This window comes from Osmerus eperlanus, chromosome 4 (genome assembly GCF_963692335.1).
Source record: "Osmerus eperlanus chromosome 4, fOsmEpe2.1, whole genome shotgun sequence".
Classification (NCBI taxonomy): domain Eukaryota; kingdom Metazoa; phylum Chordata; class Actinopteri; order Osmeriformes; family Osmeridae; genus Osmerus; species Osmerus eperlanus.
Window position 1 is genome coordinate 11242681 of NC_085021.1, and position 24391 is coordinate 11267071.

Consider the following 24391-nt stretch of genomic DNA (forward strand, 5'->3'; position numbering starts at 1 on the left):
CCCGTCATTGTTGACGTCCATTGTCGCCACGGCATAGCCGAAATAAGAACCCATCTGTGAAAACAAAGAGTGCGTCACCTTTCCATCACATCCATGCACTAGATTTCTCCCACTGCTGCCTGCAGGCACACTAATATTAATTCAATGTCATTTGATCCAGTTAAATGACAAAATAGACAAACTACTAGATGTAAGCTAATTTAGGTTTTACTGTTGACTGTATTCATTCATTCAAAGAATCGTGGTTATGGTTAAGTCCATGTGAATTTAAACCAGACATCAGACTTTCCATAGCAGGCATTAAAGAGAGTATCTGGTAAATGATTCACAAAGTGTGGCTTCTGGCTAAATCTAATTGGATGCTGCTACTGTAGCAGTGCTCCTCACCTCATCCACACAAAGGATCTGTATTAACGTGAGTCTAGAGTTTAGAGAACACAGCCTGCTTTCCCAGACTCTGAAGGTAAGCAAATACAGGCCGGGGATTTTATTTATTCAGCTGAACCAATCAGCATCATTTAAAAAGAGGATCACGCTCTCTTTCCATTGCCACAACCATGCTGCTCGTTTGCGAAAATTACTTCAGCACTTTACTGCAACAAATGGGCTTTGCAGCAAACCACAAAAAGGGTTCAAACCCTTGAGCAAAAACTTGTAAAGTAAAATATTTGCTAATATCATCATAGTCTCAATTATACTCTGATTCTACAGATTAGTCACTGCCATAAGAAACAACAGATGATGGGAACCATACAGAAAATGAGATGTAGACATTGCATAAAGGGTGTAACTCACCTGTTCACCAGTGTAATTCATCATGGACTGCAGATCACTGCCGTTAAAAATAGACACCTGCACGAACACACATGGTGAAAAATCACGTTCACAGTCCAATGAAAGTATCAGGTTTTTATCATGGAATTCAATTAAACAACAGTTCTTGTTCTGCCAAGCAGCGCTATGCCTGCTTTCATTCCCTCATGCACCCCCCCCACCCCCCCCCCCCCACACACACACACACACACACACACACACCCCTCTGTACCCCCCAACCTCTGGGTCCTGAGCCAACAGCCCAGTCCTCCCTAACAATCTCTTTTCAAAATGAGAGTAGTGATGAGGACTTCTTACCAAACCATAAAGCATGATTCCTTTTGGGACGCCAGCCACAAAATCTGAGAGGTGCACAGACAGAAATGGAGCAACGATTTAGGAGGGGAAATATCATGCAGGTCAGACCATTCCGGAACTGAAAGAATTCCAGAAATCATAACCTATTCAGCTCAATAGGAAGATAAATATTTTAGATGAGTTCAGTTCAAGTTCACTTCAGGTGTAGAAAACTGTGTGTGTGTGTGTTTCTATGTCTGTAAGTGTATAAACCATGTGGGCCTAAAGTCTGCAGATGTACACTTCATGGCCAAGTCTTACCTTCCTCCTGGTCTCCACTGAATTCTCCAACAGCAACAGAGTATCCTGCAGACAGCAGGGGAGGACAGGAATTAGCCTTACTCAGCAGCCCACTGAAAGCTCATATACCTCTGATAGAGTATCTGGGTTTCATCCAATCACAATGGCATCTCAGTCCTCTTCCACCAATCCCAGCCAGCAAAGTGCATAGAGCAGGAAGACGGTCTTACCTCTGTAGCTGTCGTCATATTTGATCTGAGCCTGTCTGGTCTGGATCTGGCCATCCACAGACTGCATGAAGTAGCCTGGGTAATAGGCCTTGATGATCTCCTCTTTGGCAGCACTGATCACCTGGCCTGGGGAGGGGGCAGAGTGGTAAAATGTCCTTGAGTTGTCTGTGGAGAAGGTTCATTGCTGAAGGGTCAGAGGGTGTGGAAGGGTTGTCAGGCCACATACCTTGCCAGAAGAAGCTGCCGGGCCCTCCCAGCACCACCTTTCCATCCTGGGGAACACATCAATGCAGTTTTAGACTCCATATGGTCATAAATAGTATAGGGTACCGAATATACCTGAATCACCTTTTGGGTCAAGATTCATCCTACCTTAGTGAAGTCAGCACTGAATCCACCCTGGCAGTAGCCCTGGCCTCCCTCTCCAATGAACTCTGAACCAACCAGAAATTGTTCATAGATCAGAAAAACTTAGCCACATTACAACATGATGCTCCTCCCCCATAAGAGCAATTCTACCCAATACCAAAGGGATGGTCACTGTCCCAATAGGCCCACATGGTTTATGCCTCTTAACAGGCGTGCGTGTCTCTGAGCACTGTTACTTGAGCCCATCCCCATCCTCTCTCTCTGCTGACCCCACAGAGCTCAGCACTTAACCTCCTGTCTAGCCCCAGCTGTGTGGACAGCTGCATTATCAGAGTCAGGGCTCATCAGTCACCTGTGTGGGTGCTTTCAGTACCTAGAGCAGTGGTCACCAGCTCTGTAACCTTCGCTGTTCCTCCAATACATCTATCACTTTTGTATCATTTCACATACAGTAAAGTTAGTAGTAGTTGGTTAAGTGTGGGCAATGTTTTGTTGGTGAAGTATCGTCTGTCTAGATGCAGACCACCAATGCTGGTGAGGAAGCCGAGCCAGGGATAAGCCTACCTGTGCGACAGGGAGAGTACTCCACAAACTTGGTGAAGTTGTGGACGGAGAGGTAGCAGGTTCCTGTGGTGTCAGAATGAGGGATGTCTTCTTTGGTGCGAAAGGAGTAGAGAGGGGCACACGCCTGCGGGAGGGAAGGAGAGAAGAGAGGTGAGGAAGGACGGGGAAGTAGGAAGGGGCGAGGTAAGAAGGGAAAAGAGATGAGATGCGTTCCAGTTGCAACAACACCCTTCTGAACTTGGAGAAGACTAGGAGAGGTCAGTGGTACATCTGGAGCAGAGTAACCATGTAACTCAACCCAGGTCAACCCACACAATCAGCACTCCACAACAGATGGATCTGCTTTGATGTCACGGAGGGCACAAATAACACTTTCTCCTCGGAGCAGCAGACTGGAAGTGAAAGTTGAAGCAGAATCACAACAAATCACTTGACGACGCCCTTTGAGACGAACCTTGAACAAAGCGGATCCACAACCCTCCATGACATTAAAGCACCTCATCAGAACGTTGGCCAGACGTTTCTCATGGCCGTGTGACCCAGCCGACACGTACTCCCTTGCTGAACTACTGAGAACCTCAGAGCCGCAGAGAGAGGTTGAAAGACAAACTGCTGCTCTGCCTCACCCCCATCTCCATTCCTGGCTGGAAGGGTCATCTTACCAGAATGGTGTCGCCGTGGGAACGCACGGTGGCGCCGAACCACTGGTGGGACTTGACTTCAGCCTGGTAGTCTGTGTCGTTGAGAGAGACTGTGCGATCCCCTGGAGAAGAAGAAAAAAAACAAGAGTGAGTGATGGCTCTTTAACATAACATGCATGTCTCCTCCTGGATCCTAATGCGTCACTGACACTCCGTCTCCAGGTCTCTTCAAACCATCTGGACTGTTGGCTTCGTAAAAGACTCATTTAAATGAAATGTTGCATGACGAAAATATGTGGGGGAAAAAGTGGGGGGCAATGTTGTTGAATAACACTACGTCAACAAGGGTCAGCCCTGCTTAGCCTGGTTAGGCCTGGCCTGGCATGGCCTGGTTTGTTTTGGCCTCTTTGACCCTGGATCTGTTTGGCCACCTGGTCAGTAAAGTGGATCTCCCTCCTCAACACTGTGACAGCAACAGGTGACAAGACAGATGGCTAGCAGAGTCAGGTTCAAAAGGAGCTTTACTGGCAAGACGTACGTAACATCTGTGTTGCCATGGTTGGGGGTAAATGTTTCAAATCGATTCGATAGGGATGTAGATGATAGAGATCGGCAATCGATGCTCGTAATACAAGTCATATTCAAAGGAAACGAGAGAGCACATCGCAAATGTACTGGAAGGAAGAATGATGAAATCCGTTATATTACTGCACCAATATCCATCTCCCTACTTTCCCTGGCCCACCCCACCTAGCACAGCTCAACCACAAGTGTGTTGCAATCTCTCCGGGGCCTGGTGGAGACACAGAGATCATGACCTGTGTGGATGTGAGGAAATCAGGCTGTGCGTCAGCCCCCTCCACTCCAGCCCCTCGTTTCCCATCCTCATCTGTCCTTTCCCCTACTCAACCCAGCCAGCCAGGCAGCAGAGCTGCCTTGGGCCCTGGATGAGGGCCTGTTCCATGTCTTGGTTGGGAAGAAACAGAGGGGGAGGCCTGTGTCCAAGGAAAACAAACGTTCGGGCCCTGCTTCCTCCTAGCAACCTCTTAGTCATCCCTGTTTAAGCACTATTTTCACTCCCCTCTTTCTTCAAGTCCCCTTCGGCCTCACAAAGTCTTTTTTTGTTTCTTGCTATTCTTTTCCCTTTCAAAATCTCTTCACTCACCAGCCCACCTAACTTCCAATCCCTCTCTTCCAGTGAACTCTCTCCCTCACTCAGGGAGTCAAGACTCCCACAGACCTGGTGTGAATCTAAGGGGGGGATTAGACCTTCAATAGCCTTTCAATAACATCACGGTAGTTCTGCACCATCTCCATCAGCAGACTTTCCCTCCAACATTACTCTTCATGGGCCGCAGTCTGCCCACCCTGGACCTGGTACATGCGAGTGGCAGACCATGTGAAGACAGACATGCTTTAACCATCAAAACAAACTAGCAGGAATGTTGCTTTAACTAATCTAGAATAGCTACACAGTGCCTCTTCCTGAAGCATAGCTTCTTTATATTTTCACAACTTAGAGGCCTGTGTTATTATAACATGAGCAGCAGTGGCGAGGGGAAGTTGATTGGGCCAGAGAGCAGTGTGAATGTTGGCGTGTCTTTCGGAACACACTAGCCCAGCAACCAGGAGCTTTGGCAGGTAAAGCCATCTCTATTAGACAAAACTATTCTCTACAGATCCTGTTTATGGTCAGACAAAAGAAGCTTCTCTGTCAGTGTTAGAGGGATGAGATGTGGGCTCTTCCATGTCTAGACACACAACATTGACATTCATAGTGTGACAGAGAGATGCTGGTAAGGGACTTCATATGGCCACACAAGCATCATGTGAAATGGCCAAAGCCCAACACAGGGTTTGATTCAAGCATGAGATATAGAGAGATCCAGAGGCATGTTGCCTTAGCATGTCGTCTGAAGCCCTTCCAGGGAATGTGGGAGGAGTAACTGTTAACGTGATGGACTGGTGCCCAGCCAGTCTGGCCCGGCTCAGACTCTCCTGGGACAGCAGAAACGGGTGGGGGTCTGGAGTGTGTCCATACACACTTTAGTCTTTGAAATGTGTGAGAGCAGATCCATTAGTTGGGTGGAACTGTGCATGTGTGTGTGTGTGTGTGTGTGTGTGTGCGTGTCGATAGGGTCTGAGACAAATGGCCAAATTCACTCACCACATCAGCTACCCCCAGGGGAGTTTGGGAGAGAAGAGAAGAGGGAGACGAGCGACCAGGGCTCTGGTTTCTTCCCCTTTCCTGCTCCCCTTCATCTACCCTCTTACCCCCTCCCTCTCCCTCTCCACCCTGCCCCCTCTCCCATGCTGCCTATTCCTCTCTCAGATCCCTGGGCAGTCTCTTATCTGGATGGAGGAGGAAGCGGGATGGGAGGAGGGGCCCCGGAGTGTCTGCTCCAACCACTTTGACCCAATTAGAACAGTTCATTAAATGGGTCACTAGCCCCTGGGTCAGACCTCACCCACACTCAGGGAGGGCCAAATACACACTCTCGTTAAATGCTGCTCATACACATTACATAAATGAATGACCAGTCAAGTCATGGAGGACTTGACGACAAACACTCACAGATAAATGTAGACGGGACTACACAGTGTGGTCATTTCTTGTCCAAAGCTTCCATTTCCTGATTCCAGATGGTTGCATCTGCTTCATGCACTCAAATATGCGTCTTCAAAGTCCATCAGTGAAATGAAGGACATATACTGACAGCCCCCCCAGCACAATCCTTCACCCCCAGCCCTGCTGCCCGCTGTTACATCACTGCCAGTGGCCTCCAGCCAAAACCCAAGGATCTGCAACACATTTTCTGTTGCAAGAATAAAGGCTCGAAGAAAAATAACAGAAATGAGCAAAGGCTATAAGCATCGGAGGCCTCCTACAGAGAGCTGTTAAAGGGAGCTTGTGTGAGACTCAGTGGAATATTCCTGCCCTAATGTGCATTAGAGATAGTAAATCACAGCTGGCTCAGAGCTCAGCACGCCGCCTTTGATTTCCCAGGAAAGAAGCCAACCGTCCCCTGCTGACTAGGGAGCACACACACCACTGTCATGTTCCATGTGTTATACATACCATGCTGCTCTCTGTGTGTGTGTGTGTTCGGACCTGCTCATTAGCTTATCTACAGTACCTCCCTAAAGCCACTGGAACAACAGCCGGGCAAGACATACCAACTCAGACGGAAAGGTACTCGAGTACCTCAAACAAAAACAATCTCTCTTTTCATCCATGAGAAAGCACACAAACAGGAAGCTGGAAAGGGATCATCTAGCTTCCCAGCATCATCCAAAGAGCGGTGAGGTGGAACACTGACGCCTGATCCAGACCTGCTACATCACGGTCATGGACCAGTGGGCCAGGATAAGAGAGAACCTGACCAGCTTTACAGTCCTCAAATATCCTCTTAACTTGCCTCAACCTCTCCAGTCAGGACAATAAACAGGAGGGATAGGGGAGTGGTGTGTGTTACTGGAAACAGGGAGGCTCTGACAACAGCTGTCACGCTGCTGTGTAATTATGACATCAAGTGTTATGTCAGACACAACCTGGCTGTGTCTACCATACAACATGGTATCCATCTATGTAGATTATACATGCCTGTGACTTCATGAGCAAACACTGGGGGAGGGGGCCTTCTTCCAATAGGAAGGCTTACCTTGAGGGTCAAACTCAATGCTGTGGCATTGTGATTGGCTGAGACTCCATGGGCAGTAGTAGACAGACCCGCCCTCTGTGATGTTCACCTGGCTGGTATTGGCCTTCGGAGCGCCGATCACCACACTCACACTGTAGCAAGAGAGGAAGAACACAGTTATGCTCACTGTAAACATTTACATCTAACCAACCCTCCACTCCAATCATATACAAGTCGAAGATAACAGAGAACACGAATTGCAAAGCATAGCTGGTTATCCAATGCAATATTTTTCAGACGAGTTGGTGAAATTTAGTTCTTTGTCAGGCATCAATTAAACACATGCATTACAGACCTCCCATTCAACAGTTTGAACATTAGGTAGTACACAAGTGCTGCTGCTTACTAAGCCATCCCCTCTACATGAAACACTTTAACAGGTTTCAGAACAGAACATAGGTTACATAACAAGTGTAGTTGTTGGTGTACAGTATGTGCATGTGTCTTCTTTGGCATGCAAGACACGCAAACTCAAAACTCTCTCACACACACACACACACACACACATCCCAGTGGGGCAAATTCAATGGGAAAACAAGAGAGCAGACGGCCTAAGTGGAGTCACACTGTTGTTTCCACAGCTGTGTGGCCCTCTCCCAGCGGAGTTGAGGCCTGAACATCTATCTGACTGCAACTCTACTGTAAACGTCAGGCCAGGCCTGGGAACCTCGTCTCCAGCTCTCCCTGCTCTGCACAAGCGGGCCTGCAGGTGAGGTTGGAGGGTATGGAGGAGGACAGGGACTTCTGAGGCACAGCAGACCAAGGACAGGGAGGAAGGGAAGGAAGGGGGGAAAGTAGACAGGGGAAGCACCTTAAAAGAAACTTTTTTTCTTTTGAGACATGGGTACTGTAAAAAAAAAAAAAAAAAAAAAACTAATCCTAACCCTTAAAAAAAACTTTTTTTCCAGAAGACTGTCTAGCTGACCGGCTGCTCCATTGTAGCCATTACCTCACTGCGGAACCCATTATACGATCATCATCATCACTGGCATGGTTGTGGGCAGTGAGGATGGCGGAAGAGCGATGGGGGCATTGAGGGCAGAGGGAGAGCCTGGGGGGTCCGAACACAGGAAGAGAACACCCTTCCTGCTCCAGGTCTCCCCATGGTCCATGGACGTTTACGTTGTTTGTTGTTCTATTTTTAGCCTCCTGCCCTGGGGGAGACCCAGCTGGCACAACCCCAGCTGAGGAGAGCCAGCCTGGGCCTCTGACTCACAATGGAAAAGCATAATGTAGGAAAAATCAAGGATTTCTTATGTGCTTTTGTTCATCACAATCAACAGATCAGCTAGTGTACCATTATCTGTTCATGTATTATGTTCTAATATCAAAAGTGTATTGTATTCCTACTGAGATCAATACCATGTAAATTGTGTATCGATGACATCCCTGTACATGTGTTTGAGGTTCTGAAAACACACAGCTTTGTGGCAGACCCAGCAAGGCAGGTCAGAAGGGGATTTAATGTCTCACCACAACCTGTGACCATAGTCTCCACCTCACCAGAAACTTAGTACAAACTAAACTACACTAAACTAAACAGGGGAGGGGGATCGAAGTTTGTTTTGGAAGAACCAAATGAAAACACGGCCCCCCGGCTAACAGAAAAGGAGAGAAAGCGAGAGTGAGAGCGACAGACAATGAGAGCAAGAGAGAGAAAATCCCTTCTAGTGCCAAGTGTGTGTGGACGGAGGGATCCTCCCAGAGGAGTAGTGCAGAGCTCCGGGTGTAGAATAATGTAAATCCCAGAGAAGCCTCCCGGTCACGGATTCCCACGATGAGACAGCTGAGACAGAGGCTCCCTCTCTCTTGCTAGCTCTCTCTCTGTCTCTACATCTCTCTTCACACTCTCTTGCATAGAACAGACAATGAACAGGCCCATGGAAAAGTAGACACATGACCCCGGTGTGCCCTGTGGTCACACTCATAACAGACCACACTGCTGAGGGCAGTATGTTATGGTTCTCCTCAGTGAAGACAGGATGGACAGTTGGAAGGCTGCAAAACAGTCAGCGCCTTTGAGAAAAATGATTCTGTTTCCTCAAGTTCCTCGAGAGATAAGCAGAAATGCCACTCTAAGTTGTGTTCCTGCAGATGTTGAAAAGCTTTCTGTTTTCAAACGAGTAATCAAAATTACAAAAAGGTGGGGCATTATTCATTATTCAAGCTAATGGCTACTAAGCACTACTACAGTTATCTGATTTGAACACTGGCCAGCTGTATTAAAAGCTCGGGAAAAAAACTGGAAACAACAAAACAGGAACATGCTTTAATCAGCAAACTGGAAACAGACTGAGGTGTAATTTTACAACCTGTCACACACACACACCTTGATAGCAATCTAATCGTTCTGTAAATAAGGAATGATTAGCATTTAATAGGCCTTTGTTTGGCAGAAGATCAGTACTTCAGACTGGAATATCAGCCCCTCCTTCTTGCTACATACTTAAATGAGGGCCCATTGTTAGCATTAATAAAGACTTGTTTTACCTACCTATAATTTGGTGTTTGTGTCAATAGGACCCTTCAAATTAAATGCTATGTCAAATGATAGTTCTTAGCTGTAGTTGGCTAACTTATAGATTTAGTAGCAATCTCAAATGTGTGTGTGTGGAAACTGGTTTATAGCAGATTTGATGGTAGGTCTTTATGCAAGCATTTTCACATGAAGGGGCTCATAAAAAGTCCACCAGAATTACTGGACATGGAAGAAGTAATGGTAGCCCTCAAGAAGAAAACATCTTCTAGTTTTCTAACCTTTTTCAGAACCAGCCACTGGTCAATGTTTGGTTCAGAGCCAGCTTGAGCAGTCTGCCGGAATTGTGGGCGGATAAAATATATGCATGGCTTCTCAATTTCTCCAAAAGGCAAGACATACCTACCAAATCATCTGCCAGACATCGGCCATTAAAAGAGTCCACCACCCTTCGGAGAGTTACAGTGTTAATTAAACTAAATGACTTAGGCTTCAAATGTGGGGCACAAAAACAGCAGCTCCCCTGTAAGATCGATTGAGGGTTCCACCCCATTTGAGGCTTCTGCAAACAGCAAAAACTCTAAACAATATCTAACCACGTCATAATGGCTCAGAAACCACTATTTATATGGGGTGGAGACATTAAGAGTAATGAAAAAAGCTGGGAATTGCTGATTTGACACCATCTTTCACCAGGCCTAGTTTACGGTGAGGTTGGGGGGTAGAGTCCCAGGCCAAATTCCTCTCCAGCCCCTGCAAACTTTTCCCCCCACTCCACATTTAATTGTCTTCTTCCCAGCTGCAACGCTTATGTCACTTGAACACTATTATAATTGGTTTAAGCCAGCAGGGGGGAAAAAACAGCTTTGACTAAATAGCAAGAAATTACAATCACGTTTGTTGGCCTACCAGCAACGGCTGCTGTCACCATCTGCAGCTATAAAAGAGCTAGCGGTGGGAATGGTAACAGTATGCCAAAGTCACCAACACTGGGGTCATCTCATGCTGGTGGGACTGGTGAAGGGCAGGAGGGGTCCATAACTCCATAACCTACCCTCAACCAAAGGGACCTCAGCTCATCTTCAGCCCACGAGCAGGCACTCAGCTCTTCATGGGAGTTTACACTGTTCAATCTCTACACACATCAACATCTGGAGTGTTGTCACATGTAGGATCCAAAGAGAGTTAACTTATGCACTGACTCCAGCTGGACCAGAATTTGTTCTTGACCTCCCTTTCAAGGACAGCCTCAGACATGCCATGGGCCCGACACAACCAGTGTCGGGCCCATGGGTGCGGGATGGGGGTGCTTGGCCAACAAGCACCCCCATCCCTCTCTCTCCCTCTCTACACCAGCTCACTGACAACAACAGAAGAGGGCATTCATTTAATCCACGCAAAATCACTGGACAAAGAAACAGTTACTTAGTTTCTCAATTAGAAGTCCATTACTGGCACCATATTAGACGTATTGTATGACTTCATCTTCGTAACGTTGCTGGCCACTCAGCATGCACACACAGTGCTGCTGTCTAGGAGCTCTCTGCTCCTGGGGGACTGACAGAGATGATGAGAGTAGCAGTGTCAGCCTCTGGGGTGACTGGTGCTGATTGAGAGTGCAGTGTACTAACTAAAATCCCTGTACAAGGGGACAGTAGCAAGCAACACCGGAGAGCATCTACAGTATACTCAGGATGCAATATATGGAGAGAATCTAAAACAATCCCGTTTCGCAAAATTGACCCATTGACATACACATGATCACAGAATCTCCAGATGAACTTCAAAAGGAGCAGTTAGAATGCAGCCCCACCCATTACTGTTGATTTGATCAACAGTTCAAACCCTCTCGGAGCGGATCTGACCATCACCACACAAACATTTCCTCTCAGGAGAGGAGGGCTCTACAGCCGGAGGTCAGTGAATCACTGGGTCAGGAACACACACACACGCACACGCACACACACACAGCTGTACATCTCTGAGTGCCAGGACATGCTGAGTGAATCCCTCGCCAGCTGAGGAGATGAGCTTATAATTGGCACCCGGCTGCTGCATAACTGTAATACCTATATAGACCACTGGCTGGATCCTGTATGAGCAGCTTGCCTCCGTTTTCTCTATGGACATTAAGGGGAAAGTGAGACACAGGGGAACTGCTGAAAGCAAAACCACCAACCATGTCATTTCACCGTAACAAGGGTTTCACAAGTGGCGAGTTGGTAATTTAAAACAAACTACTCCTGAATCAACATGGACTGTGGTATCAGCCCCCGTGTTTTCTGTTGCCAAATTGTGGCCCATCCCCCATTCCCTAACTGCCCAGACCCCTGTAATCTCCCCCACAGAGCCCAGGACCACTGTGAGAAGAGTGGAACAGCAGGGCGTTCACACCTCTCCACAGAGCTCCAGAGCTCCAGCCCTTCACACCTCCAGACAGGACTGGGGGGATAACAGGAGGGGCAGCCCCCACAGACACTTCTCTGATCCCAGCTGACACACCACTCCTGTCCCCCCACATTCCTGCTACACTAACATTAGCGGCCATAGTCCAAAACAGAGTCAAATCCATTTCAATGGCTTGAATCCGAATTGAAAACCAAAGTAACCACTCAACCGTTGTACAGGGCTTTTTCCTTAAGTTACAGAAGTTTCCTTCTAATGCATGTACAGGCCCGAGTCGTCTGTTTGATAAAACTGGGGCATCAGGACCACATGAAGCACCTAGGGCCTTTGTCCATCTCTACATAAGGTCCACCAAACCCATTCAAGCCATCATCACCTTACACAGATGTTGTTTTCAATTGACATACACACAGAGGCTTATTATACCCATTACCACACAGGCAGTAAATGCAAGGCCGTCAGGCAGACTGCTCCATGGCCCCTGCCACCAGGCTAAGCATGTCTCTATTAACCTTTCAAACAAGCCTTTCTAATGTTACCACTCCCTGTCTGAATCTCACAGGCCTGAAGCTCGATCAGGGGAGGACCAAAAAGCCCTTTAAAAAGTGAATAAAGAAAGAAAGAAATGAGTCACATGGAAAGTGTCTCCAACAAAAAACAGCAAACCTTTTCTGCTGCCCAACAATGGGCCCCATTGTCCACAGGGTATGAAATGTACTGATTGCAGAGATGAGAAGCCTGGAGAAGAATAGCCTGACAGCACACATACACATATCCAACAACACACACACACCCACATAAACATAGATGGTAATGTGAATCATAAACAGGCCGATACAAAAAAAAACAGCAATAAAAGCAATAATAGAAATGTGTGCAATCATATATGGAGATGGAACCTCAGTGTAGACACAGGGAAAACAGAGCTGTTTTAGTACTAAGAGACCTCAGCCCAGTATCAATATTGGTTTAGCAGCAACCGCATTTAGGAGGGCAAGCTCCAGTAGAGTGACCAACATGGACAGGATGACCTCAGTCTGTTGGTCACAGCTAAACTATCCATGATCTAAGAAGGAACGCCACACCTCACAATTAACACATGTTGCAGGGATGGGCTGAATGGAACAGCTCAATATCAGACAGCTGGAGTCTCCTATGCTACCAATCCAACTCAGACCAATACGGGTGGAGAGAATAGGCAGTTCCACCTCTTGAACAGTGCCTGTTCAGCTTTAGAACAGTTCTAGAACCGAGGCCTGGACCAATATTGACATGCTGGAGATATGGAGAGGACTATCAGCAAACACAGCTCAGACTCTCCAGAGCAAGTCTGGTATCTGCAGCCAGACCGTTAACCTATCCCATCCCTCGGGTCTGGTCGATATCCTGTCCCCTGGTACCAGGCACAGGGAAGCAGCAGGGCTTCTGCAGCTCTCAGCCTCCAACATGATGGATGAACACTCCCCTTGTTGCCTCAGAGATTCATTTGACCAAAGTCAACTTGAGCTCATCTCCTTCTCTCTCTTTCTCCTCGTGTCCAGCGCACACACACACACACACACACAGGACCATAAATAACCTCTTGCTTTGCCTGTGTATATCTGACAAGAGCTCTCACATATAGTTCATGAACCCTGTCCTCAGGCAGTCTCACACGGTGGTCTGTGTTAAGGCCTGGATCCCTAATTTCATTAGAGCAGGCCACAGGGCATGACAGGAATCAGACACACATTCACTCCTGGACATGGAACCGTCAGCATTAGTGACAAAGAACGTGTTTTGTGTGTGTGTGGTCAATGTAGAAGGTGCAACATTCTCGTTTCTCCCGTTCTCTCTCAGTCCACCCATGCTGCTCCAACATGGTCCGCAGACAGACCACCAGCTGGCCCAAGTCAGCCATCATGCATGTTTTCCAGATCAAAGCATGATGGCTCCAGACAGGCAGGTCGGAGCTGTGCGTCTTGCAACATCTGTACTGATGTCGAACAGGAGGAAACCCCCCAGGCCGACCTCACCTCAGGGTCCAAGCTACTCCCCAGCCCCCAGGCCGACCTCACCTCAGGGTCCAAGCTACTCCCCAGCCCCCAGGCCGACCTCACCTCAGGGTCCAAGCTACTCCCCAGCCCCCAGGCCGACCTCACCTCAGGGTCCAAACTACTCCCCAGCCCCCAGGCCAACCTCACCTCAGGGTCCAAGCTACTCCCCAGCCCCCAGGCCGACCTCACCTCAGGGTCCAAGCTACTCCCCAGCCCCCAGGCCGACCTCACCTCAGGGTCCCAGCTACTCCCCAGCCCCCAGGCCGACCTCACCTCAGGGTCCCAGCTACTCCCCAGCTCCCACGCGTCTCCAAGACCTGGAAGATAAGCTGATGGCGCACCCCACAAGAGATAAGGGGAAGCTAGTTATGTATCCAGTTTCCTGTTGATGTGCAGTGACAGGTTGTGAAATGCACAGACGAGGCAAAGTGGCCATAGATAAAAGCCTGACATACATGGCTTACATGTCTTTCAAACACAGACCTATCTATCATCACACACGGGCCAGAGCCAGGAGACCCACTAGGGAGGATGCTTTGGGCATCAACTCTCCCCTGATGCTTACACATGTGCTAACTGATCCACTCCCATCTCCTCCTCCAGAACAATGACGTCCAAGTCTTTGAAAGTTCAGATGAAGTCATCACAGAGATGACTAGCAGTGACTTCATACTCCATGAGACCTGAAGGGGAGGGAGTGGGGGGGGGGGGGCGCTAGACAGTGGGGGATGGGGGACTAATAGGGGATTACAGAGCCCAGCAGAATGACATCAGCAGAGGAGGAGGTGAGGCAGAGGTAGAGTACAGACGGGCATTTCCACTCTACTCTGACTCAGTGTCGGCTAGCATCACACTCTAAATCATACAGCTTTCTGCTGGAGCTCCGGTAGGTCTGCCAGAATAATATAGACCAATAGAAACAGCCCTGTAAGAACGGGAAAGAAATAGAGAGAGGGGAGAAAGACAGAGAGAGGTAGAGAGAGGGAAAGAGGGAGCGAGAGAGAGAAGGAAAAGGAGGGGGAAACCCCCTTGTCTGGAGACTAGGGGTGTGGAGAGGAGAACACGGGGAAACTAGAGCTGCTGGCGGCCCACTCGGCACAAAGCCTTCAGTAAAACCCTGGCTGGCTGGCTGGGACCCTGCTGGGCAGACAGACACTAACGCAGCCAGGACGTCTGATTACGTCTGGGCCCCGGCCTGGCTGGACCGGGCCCGGCCGCCTCGGTTGATGATCATTACAATTATAGAGCAGGCAGGTCCAGACTGCCAATCTGTATTACTGAATTAGGAGCAGTGGCATCAGACTCCACTGACTTGACAGCACCCGGGCCTGGAGACGCAGCTCCAGCTCAGACACCATGCCTCTACCTCTCTCTGCTGCCTTCACTTCTGCTGCTGCCAACATTTCTGATACAAGAACCAGATGTTGTTATCTGCTGGATATGTCATTGGGGCAGTCAGGGCGCCTTGCATCATCTTACTGCCAGGTCTCCGGCCAGACTGGCAGCCCATGTGCGTCTGCTTGAGGAGCCTATGATAGGTATGACAGGGGTCTGGAGCCCCTCTTAATGACAGCCCTCGGCTCTTTAGGGGTCTGACCACTGGCCACTGCGTGCCATGCTCCTGAGATAGTCACAGCATGTTAGGGACACACACACAGCTGGCTCACATGCCCACAAGGCCAGGCATGTAGGAAAGTGCACAGGAGTGGTTCACACCAAGACGGGTATGGATGATGTGACTGAAACAAGGCAGCAAAAGTGAAGTGAAGAAAGGGAGGCTTTTAAGAGGCTCTGTTTTGGCTTTTAGAGATGGTAAATGAGATTTCAGCACATTAGAGGTCAGAGTGGAATCCAATTTTTGGGTCAATGAGATTTCCATTTACGGATGATTATATGAAAAGGTTTCCTGTAATAGGATTGCGCTACAAATTGAACCTTCCATAAATGTTTGTTTATGTATGATACTGTCTATGGTCCATATTCAGTAATAGGGTAGCCAAATCAAGAGATGACTGTCTATTGAGATGGCATGTCTGCTAGAGCCCACTCCCTAGTCTCTACAGACAAATATTTGTGACTTTTGGTAGGTTGCATGATTCGAATAAACTGAATGTTTGATGCATGGTTGCCTGTAGAATTTATCAAAGTTATTTTTTTATGCGTGTTTGGATTTAGATGTATGCGCCAAGATACCAGTCCTAATAAACTTCCATTGTCTGGCGGTGTGCATGTGTTGCATGTTGCAGGTAGACAGTAGAAATCTGGCTTGCTCAGACAGTTTCTGAAAGAAGGTGCGTTAAAAGACCTTACCGATACGCACTTCAAGTGAAGTTCAATTGTTCCATTGTTCACAAAACGGTCCACAACATGCATTAGCCATGTCAAGGTTTTATTCAGATGCTAAACTGCATTAGGACCAGGATGCTCAAATGTAACCACAACCATCCTTATTTAGAAACAATTCACCACATTGCTTTAGGGGGTGAACTCACCTAGCAGAATTTGTCAAGTAAAATTCCACGGAATATCCGAAGTAGCTCCCGTTAGGTCCGCTGTAGACAGTAGGATTCTCCACGTCCAGGTTGAAAGCAGAGCCGAATGGGTGGAAAAGTGTGAATAAAACCCAAATTATACAAAGGAGCGTACGGTTTAGAGAGAGTGTTTTCCCAAACGTCTTCGACCGATATCTTTTAGAACCCATTTTTTTTATAAATTAGTCCACTAAGCGTTGGTTCGAGTCAAGACTTCACCAAATTATTTTTTAGATTTAAAGTCCGTAGTCTCTGGAACAAGGGAATCAGTCTCGTTGTCTTGTCTGCATGCCTGTAACTCAAATTCTTCTGTATCTTATTAACGCTCTGTCAGCTTCCTTCGACGTCCTCACCCCTCGCTCTCTCTCACTCACTATGGTTTCCCTGCTCACCTAATTGAGAGTAGGCTATATTGGAAGGAGGGAGTTCTGTTCATGACAAACTTTTGGAGAGGTGGAGCTTTTGATTCACAAAAAAGCAATCGGAGCAAGCAGTGCAGAGAAAAGTCCCAAGTACCCTCAACGGCGAAAAAGCGTTTGTCTCTGCGCTTCACGGTGCGCAAATATTTATAATCAACATCATTTAGTTAGACGTAGCTCACCGTACCTTCAAGCATGAACGTAGATAGGCTTTTATCATTCTTGATAGCAGACAAATGATTAACTCCAGACAGAGGGGTTTCTGTCGTTGATATCCTTCAACAATTAACTTAATACAACTGACCTTTTCAACCTGGACTCGGCTAGGTGGGCTTTAGTGTCTGATAAGTGTTGAGATGTGTTGAAATGACCAATCGAAGGGCACTGCACATATGTGAAATTAACTGAAATTAAAAATCTATCTTGCCTAGAAAGATTGGTATTTAGAATTCCCCTTTTGTATGAACATAGTTATTTGATCTTATCTTTAGACATGTTGTGGGAGATACCCCACTGCATGCTCTTGAAAATAACCAACCCTGTCTTTACCTCAGCCTCTTGAGATTTGCTAACATAAATGTTAAAAGGATAAACACTTAATTGGATGTTTGATAATGTGCTCTCTAACAGGGAGAGGTACTTTCAGACTGTGGGAACACTTCCTATTTGTGTCCTAGAGTCACACCAGACCCAAACAGTTGGAAAGTGGCTTTAAAGTAACACCAAGCAACTCGCTGAAATGAGATCTGTAATATAGTCAACAGGCTGACCAGAATTAGTGACTGTTGGTCTTGCTGATGCACTTTAAACCAGCCACCCCTAGGGATTGAACAGGAGGGACAAATTTGTCTGTGTGTCAGAAAGGACCACTCTCCTCAGGCTAATATTTAGAACCACTGATGGGGGCAGGGGAGCAGAGGCCCAGTCCCATAGGCTAAGGGGAGAAATGTGTGCTGTCTGAAGCCCAGTTCACAGCTGTTGGCGCTACGTGACGGTTCAAAGCCCTAATCCTGGAGTGCTCTCATTCTCTCACTCTGTTTTTAGGCCCGCCACATGATGAGCTTGCAGATGGATGGAACTCGGAGTGTATATGAAGTGGTTACTACCCCAACTAGATCATGTCACTGTTCACATGATTTAGTATTCTGTGCAGACACACCCCATATGAATTGGGGAACCACATCGCCACTACTCTACAAACCCATCACTGCACTAAAAACAAACACTGAAAAACATGATACTACGCCACGCCCTTTGGAATACATCATGTTTTGTAGTAACATTATTGTAAATGTGTCCATTATGCATAGATGGAGGAACCATGTTGTTGGTTTGGCCTTTCTAAGGCCAAAGGATGACCCCCTAGCATCTACAGACTCACAAGCCATGACAAAGCAAGGTCAAAAGTTTGAGGTCAAACAGAATTGCTGGGTAAAGGAATACTTTAGAGGCAGATAAGATTGGCTCAATTTCGTCTCGTGTCCAATTGTTCTGCACAGTCACTTAGAAATGTGGGGTCATATGGTCATCAAAGAGGATTCTTAATGATGAAGTGCATTGTTATTCAGTAGGTTGTACACTATTTGGTCACTAAGTATAATAGGCTAGTATGTTCTTTTATAATACACATTTGAGATTAAACGAGCAAATGCATGCATTCCAAAATGTTGTTTGCTTGTTGGAGTTGTTCTTCTTTCTAAAAGATATCCAGTCCAGAATAGGAGGTGGAACTTAAAATGCCTCTTATGTGACCTCATCACTGGGCTGTCATGGCAACACATTAAGGGTACAACAAAACACTTATAGCACAATTTACAGTACTCTAAACAGCAGGGAAACATGTTTAAATATAGACACACGCAGTCAGTTACACACTTACTGGACACGTGTCTTTTCCTACTCTTGGGGAAATTATTTATAGAATTGCCAGAAGGCCAGTGAACCATTTGATCCTGGCAATTTCTTTTCTAATCGTATACTCTTAAATCTTATGAGTGGTTTGGAACACGTAACTCTTAGTTTTCAAATCAACAAAGTATCTTCATTGGATGCTGATATAGCAACCAGTGGCACGTTCACCCAGTCGCATATTTCAAACGTCTCAGGTCCCCTCCCTCCCTGCCCCACTCATCTCTCTTCGCTACATAAACATGGTCTGACAGAGAGCGACGCCGTGGGGGGTGGGGGGGAGAGTCATTCTAACGGCTGTTAAGGCCACTGTTACCCTTTTAACTTCCAGAGTAAACGCTATTTTACCACTCAGCAACAGACAGCAAACAGGCCCACAACAGGCTGTATGGGATGTGTACACTCATAAGCGCGCTACCACAAGTAGAACAGGATCGGTAGCTTGTTTGTTCCTCTGCCTGTCTGCAAATCCGTTTATTTAAGGCCTTGTTTTGTGATTTGTTTAACTACGGTAAAATAAAGGAAATTAGATGCCATAATGATTGATTGATAAAGGACTTGTGTTGCAATTGGAAACTGAATCCACAAGTGGAAAAGAATAAAGGAGCTACTGTAGCTTAGTTTCCGAATGGCAAAGACCTTTCTTGATCCAAACCTTAAGCCTTAAACCTTTCTCAAAATACCTTTAAAACATTCACTGCTGGTCCCCTTCCTCTGCCACCCTTTCTCTCCCTTCACTCCCCTGTACTGTCGTGATATTCATCTAACAGGCAGGAAATTCCTCCAATGTAAAGTCCTGCCTGCACTTCCTGCTCCTACTAGGTCCTCTTAGATCCCCTCGGTCTCACACACTCTCTCTATCACACACACACATACACGTACTGGAATGCCTTCAACGGTTTTCTCTCTAACCTTTCCATTCTGAGAGAGGAAGGGTGGGGAGGTGTGGCTGATTATTCCGGCCAGCCTGAGACTTTGTGGACTGGTCGACAGATTGGTCATAAGGACCCGAGATGAGAGTTCGACATGGTTGTCAGAGAAGGTTGTCCACTGTTTTTGTGACCCTTAGCAACAGACTGAATAATTTCCTCGTTTTAGATCAACTGCTCATCAGCCATTCCTTCCCCCTTCACCATCTAGCAGCATCCGTGCAGGACCTGGTTCTCTCTCCCCTCTCCATAGGAGCCAGCTTTACTGTGAACCCAGACCCACTGAGACGATGTGTGTGGGAGAAAGACGAGCCAGAAAGTGTCCATTGTACAATGACCTTGTTAAAACAGCCACAAAAGGTCTGAAAATGAGCACTTGGGTTTTACGCCAGTCCGTTAATCAGTCTCTGTGAGCAGTAAAGCACTGCCGTGTGAGCTTCTGATGGGGGGAAGTCCTGCTCACCCTCCCCTCGGTTCTGAGGGCCACTCTCTGGACACTCCATGAGGCACAGAAGTGTCCCCCAGCAGCAGCTTTGACCTGTCTGCCATTTACAGACCGTGACCCAGTACCCAGCACCACATGGCCTGCTACCTCACTTCACGCTTGTTTGCCTAAAAAATATACTCGTAAAGATGGCATAAAACGGGTCACGTCACTTGATGGGAGGTTACTGAGGCTGGGTGAACGTATTGAAACAGACCAGGAAAACCCCAGGAGAATGCCAGAAAAAAGGCTGTCTGACCTTGACAAAACAGCAAGAATGCATATTCTTGCACAAGATGATGTTCATTCCCTGAACAATGTTTCAACATTAAACAGTGGTACCTTTAGCGTGGACTTTTCATGGACCACAGACACAACTTCGACTGTGCCTGTCGAGAGGATGAAACATGGGTTGTAAATATGAGTTCGACCCAGTTTACAAAAGAGGTCAAAAGACTTTCATGGTGAAAACCTGAGGAAGAATACTTAGTAAGAATGTTTGCATCGATAGTAAAGACCATGTTGCATTCAAAGAGTTGTCCTGATGACCCACTGCGGTTATCCTGCATTCAGACCCTGTGTTCAGGGTGTCATGTTTTATTTGTATGGCCTATTTGTCTTTCAGAAAAAAGAGTGCTCCCTGACCCCCTCCTGTGTTTTCTTATTGGGGCGAGCGTGCTGTGGGGCTGGCGTGAGGCCCTGGAGTGAAGGAATGTGGCTATAAAGTGTGTGTGGATGTGGGGGTACAGGGGGAGAGGGCAGTGAATCAGTGTGACCACTGGGGTGCCTGAGGGGACTCCTGCTCCCCCCCCCCCCCTCTCTCTCTCTCTCTCTCTCTCTCTCTCTCTCTCTCTCTCTCTCAATCTCTCTTTCTCTCTCTCTCACACACACACATGTACACATGGTATGTGAACACACACATGTAAACATACTTCACTGCGGCTTTCTCATGCTTGCTCCCTCAGCCATACATGTCTGACACAAAGCATATGGAAGCATATTCTAACCTCATGCACCAAAACAAGGTCAGCTTTATTGTCCAGAACAACTCACCAATATTTGGACTAATAGATACCAATATGTTTCTATTTAGTCAATTTTTGAAGGCTTGAATGGATTTAGTCTAATTGGGGTTAAACACAGGAAAACAAATATTTTATCTTCCAGATTCTGAGATAACCCAAGATGGAAGTAGTTTCTTCAATCAACCAACAACCACTAGTCTGTTTCCTGGAGTGATTGCCCTGTGTTCCTGCAACAAATGGTTAATGGCCCCAGACGAGACAACACTGTTGTGAGGACTCATCACTTCATTTAAAGAACAGTGAGGTATTTTTTCTCCTGTGACAGGAAAAGCTTCTGGAAGAGATGGATGATGAGACTAGAACAATGAGCCACCTCAGATCCACTGGTCAAATGGAAAACTAAATCCCCGAGTGGAACAGTGTCAACTCTTACCCTCAGGCTCAAACTGGAGCAGACTGACTAAATTGTTGAGCAGCACAGCCCCAGAAACTCTTTCAAACTCTTTTTTAAATCAGGAAGTGGTTACAACGGCCTACATACATCTGATTAAGTCCCACTATCATTAGAGATGAGGTGTCAGAGATGTCAGACCACAGAAACCGTCCTTCCTGTTCATGTCGCATGCTGCTAATGTGTTTGTTGACAAAACTGTGTTTCCACCCTGAGGCTGACACTGCAGTTGAGATATGTTTGAGACCTCATCAAGTTTGTAAAGATGCAATTGGTCAATGAGACCATTACTGGAACCATTTTAACATTCTTGGTGTATGAAAGCAAATGGCTGCTCTTCCTTAGGCATCTGTTGGTTCATGCTGAACCAATGGGTTACTCATTGTTTTCAAATATCTCCCCTATCAAGCATCTGACCATATCCTGCAGCATTGTTTTCTGCGTCCTGTCCAGACTGTGCTGAGGCATGGCTGACCACCAGTGTGGTGCTGAGAATGTGCTCCAGACATTTCACAAGAATGTACCTCACCATCTGAGCGAACGTCACAATGTCCCCTTCTAATGAATAACAGTGTTTGGGATTGTGAGTCACGCTGAGTCCCATTGAAACGCTGTGTACCCCCCTCTAATCTGACAGGGTCCTCCTTATAAGCCTATGTTGATGTTAATGCTGTCCAGCACACCAAGGTGTCCCACAGCCCTGCAAGTCCTTATATAGAAGCCGTTTACTCAGAGATATATGTATTAAGGGGAGTCAGGTGGCTAAGCGGTTAGGGAATCGGGCTAGTAATCTGAAGGTTGCCAGTTTGATTCCCGGCCGTGCAAAATGACGTTGTGTCCTTGGGCAAGGCACTTCACCCTACTTGGGGGAATGTCCCTGTACTTACTGTAAGTCGCTCTGGATAAGAGCGTATGCTAAATGTAAATGTAAATTAAACTATCACCTAAATTGAAAAGAACCGCATGAACTTAAGCTGAGTGAATATTCAGATGTCCTGTCCCACTAATGTTTGAATTACAGGGTGGTCATATCCTTTGACAGATTGAAGATGTTTGGAAATCTTGAATACCCCTAATGTAATTCAATCCCAAAGGAGTTACAAGAGTAGGGCAAGAGAGTGATTGGCGTGGGGATGTCTGTTTGTTTGGTGCAGGCTGGGAGAGGCTCAGGAGAGAACTGGCACGTTGCATGTCCTGTGCATGGCTAGAGTTACATATCAAACAAACCATAGGAGAGGCTCACAAGCAGACAGCCCAGAGGATGAAGAGTTCTAATGAAGAGGTCCAGGGTCAGAAGCACTATTATGGTTCAACTCTGGGCTTTTTCCTCCACTTGAAATCTGACACATCCTGGCCCCTAATAACGTTTATCCTTCCTCCCATATACCGGGCCCACACAAACTCCCCACCTGCTGCCTGGGGAGGGCTGGCCAGCCTGCTCACCCCGGACATCCAGAGTAAGAACCTCAGAGCTCTGCTGGATCAGGTTTTAGTTCTATCATCTATGGCGACAGGTGATTTTGGAATTCTGAAGTTCTAACGCTGACGCAGTTCAAACTGGCTCTGTGTGAGACAAGCAGTTATTCATGTTTTTAACTAGAGCTGTGATTGGCTCTGGTACATGGAAAATGTTTCAGCAGGCTTTTTTGGGGCTATTCTTAATACTGAGGCTGCTACAGCCTGTAAGGATATTCTGCTGGCTGTAAGAACACCATAATTCAAAAGGTCTGTTCCAAACGTAAAACATAGTTTTCAGTCTTTCAGTTTTTCAGGAAAGGCAGGTTTATATATCAAATACACCGGACACCATCATATTAGACTGAAGACATGTGGACATAAACAGAAACGGATACAAGCTATAAACAAATGTCTGCGTGATGCAATAAACACATAATACTACTGTCACTATTGCCAAATCAACATTTTGTGGTTGTTGTCTGGAAATTAGTGTTTGTAGGATATATTTATCACTCAAAATGGTAAAGATTTGTTTCTATTGATGACTCTCACACTTTAACAGTACCTTGAGTACCATGTCCACAGCCAGTGTTGTATTCTGTAGGCCCATGTTACCACTCAGAACAGGCAACAACAATCCCTGTCTTCCTGCCTTTGTGTCCTGGAATGTTGTTGTGTGTGGTTACTGATGCATCGATAGTCAGAGAAGGAAGGATCCCGGATTCACTGTCAACTTACCACGCAACACAAGTCCATGCTATTGTTTGACAGTTATGCCTGGAATCACAGGCAGTACACAGTACAGAATCCATGCTATCAAAACATGCTTTAGAACATCTCAGTGAAGAAACAGTCAATCATAACAATAGTTTGACACTGTACAGGGACAGCTAAGAAGGCGACCTTGTTTATCCAATAGGAGGCAGCTGTTTCTCTAGCAGGTGTTCCAAATACATGTTTTAGACCAATGGAGTTGCAGTTCCATTGGTTCACTGGAATCAGGTTATAGTGGAACACCCAGGTTGAAAAAAAATAAAGCATATTTGTTGTTTTCCAGTATCTAACCATAAAACCACTCTGGGATGTGCATGGGCTGTGGACCACACATCTAGCAAACAGGCAGTCCTTCACTGACACCTGAGCACGCCTGTTTCTGTTTGTTCACCTGACCTCTAAGTCTTTCTGTGCATAGAGTAAGATAGAGAGAGAAAGAGACAGAGAGAGAGAGAGAGAGAGAGAGAGAGAGAGAGAGAGAGAGAGAGAGAGAGAGAGAGAGAGAGAAGAAGGAGTGAAGTAGAGAGACAGAGGGAGGGAGAGGGGGAGAGAGAGGGAGATATCGTGTCTTGTTGGTCA

General features: G+C 46.7%; 1 protein-coding gene across 1 annotated transcript in view; it reads right to left on the minus strand.

Moving 5' to 3' along the window:
* Positions 1 to 16890, minus strand: part of itga5 (integrin, alpha 5 (fibronectin receptor, alpha polypeptide)) — a 34476-nt gene extending 17586 nt beyond the window's left edge. Inside the window, exons 1-11 of the mRNA XM_062458925.1 lie at positions 16326 to 16890; positions 6877 to 7007; positions 3236 to 3336; positions 2574 to 2697; positions 2013 to 2074; positions 1867 to 1912; positions 1641 to 1766; positions 1432 to 1476; positions 1132 to 1175; positions 796 to 852; positions 2 to 54 (exon numbers count right to left, since the gene is read on the minus strand). Of these exons, the coding sequence (XP_062314909.1) occupies positions 2 to 54; positions 796 to 852; positions 1132 to 1175; positions 1432 to 1476; positions 1641 to 1766; positions 1867 to 1912; positions 2013 to 2074; positions 2574 to 2697; positions 3236 to 3336; positions 6877 to 7007; positions 16326 to 16534 (998 nt within the window). The 5' untranslated portion in view covers positions 16535 to 16890. The remainder of the gene's footprint in view (position 1; positions 55 to 795; positions 853 to 1131; positions 1176 to 1431; positions 1477 to 1640; positions 1767 to 1866; positions 1913 to 2012; positions 2075 to 2573; positions 2698 to 3235; positions 3337 to 6876; positions 7008 to 16325) is intronic.
* Between the last annotated feature and the right edge of the window lie 7501 nt (positions 16891 to 24391).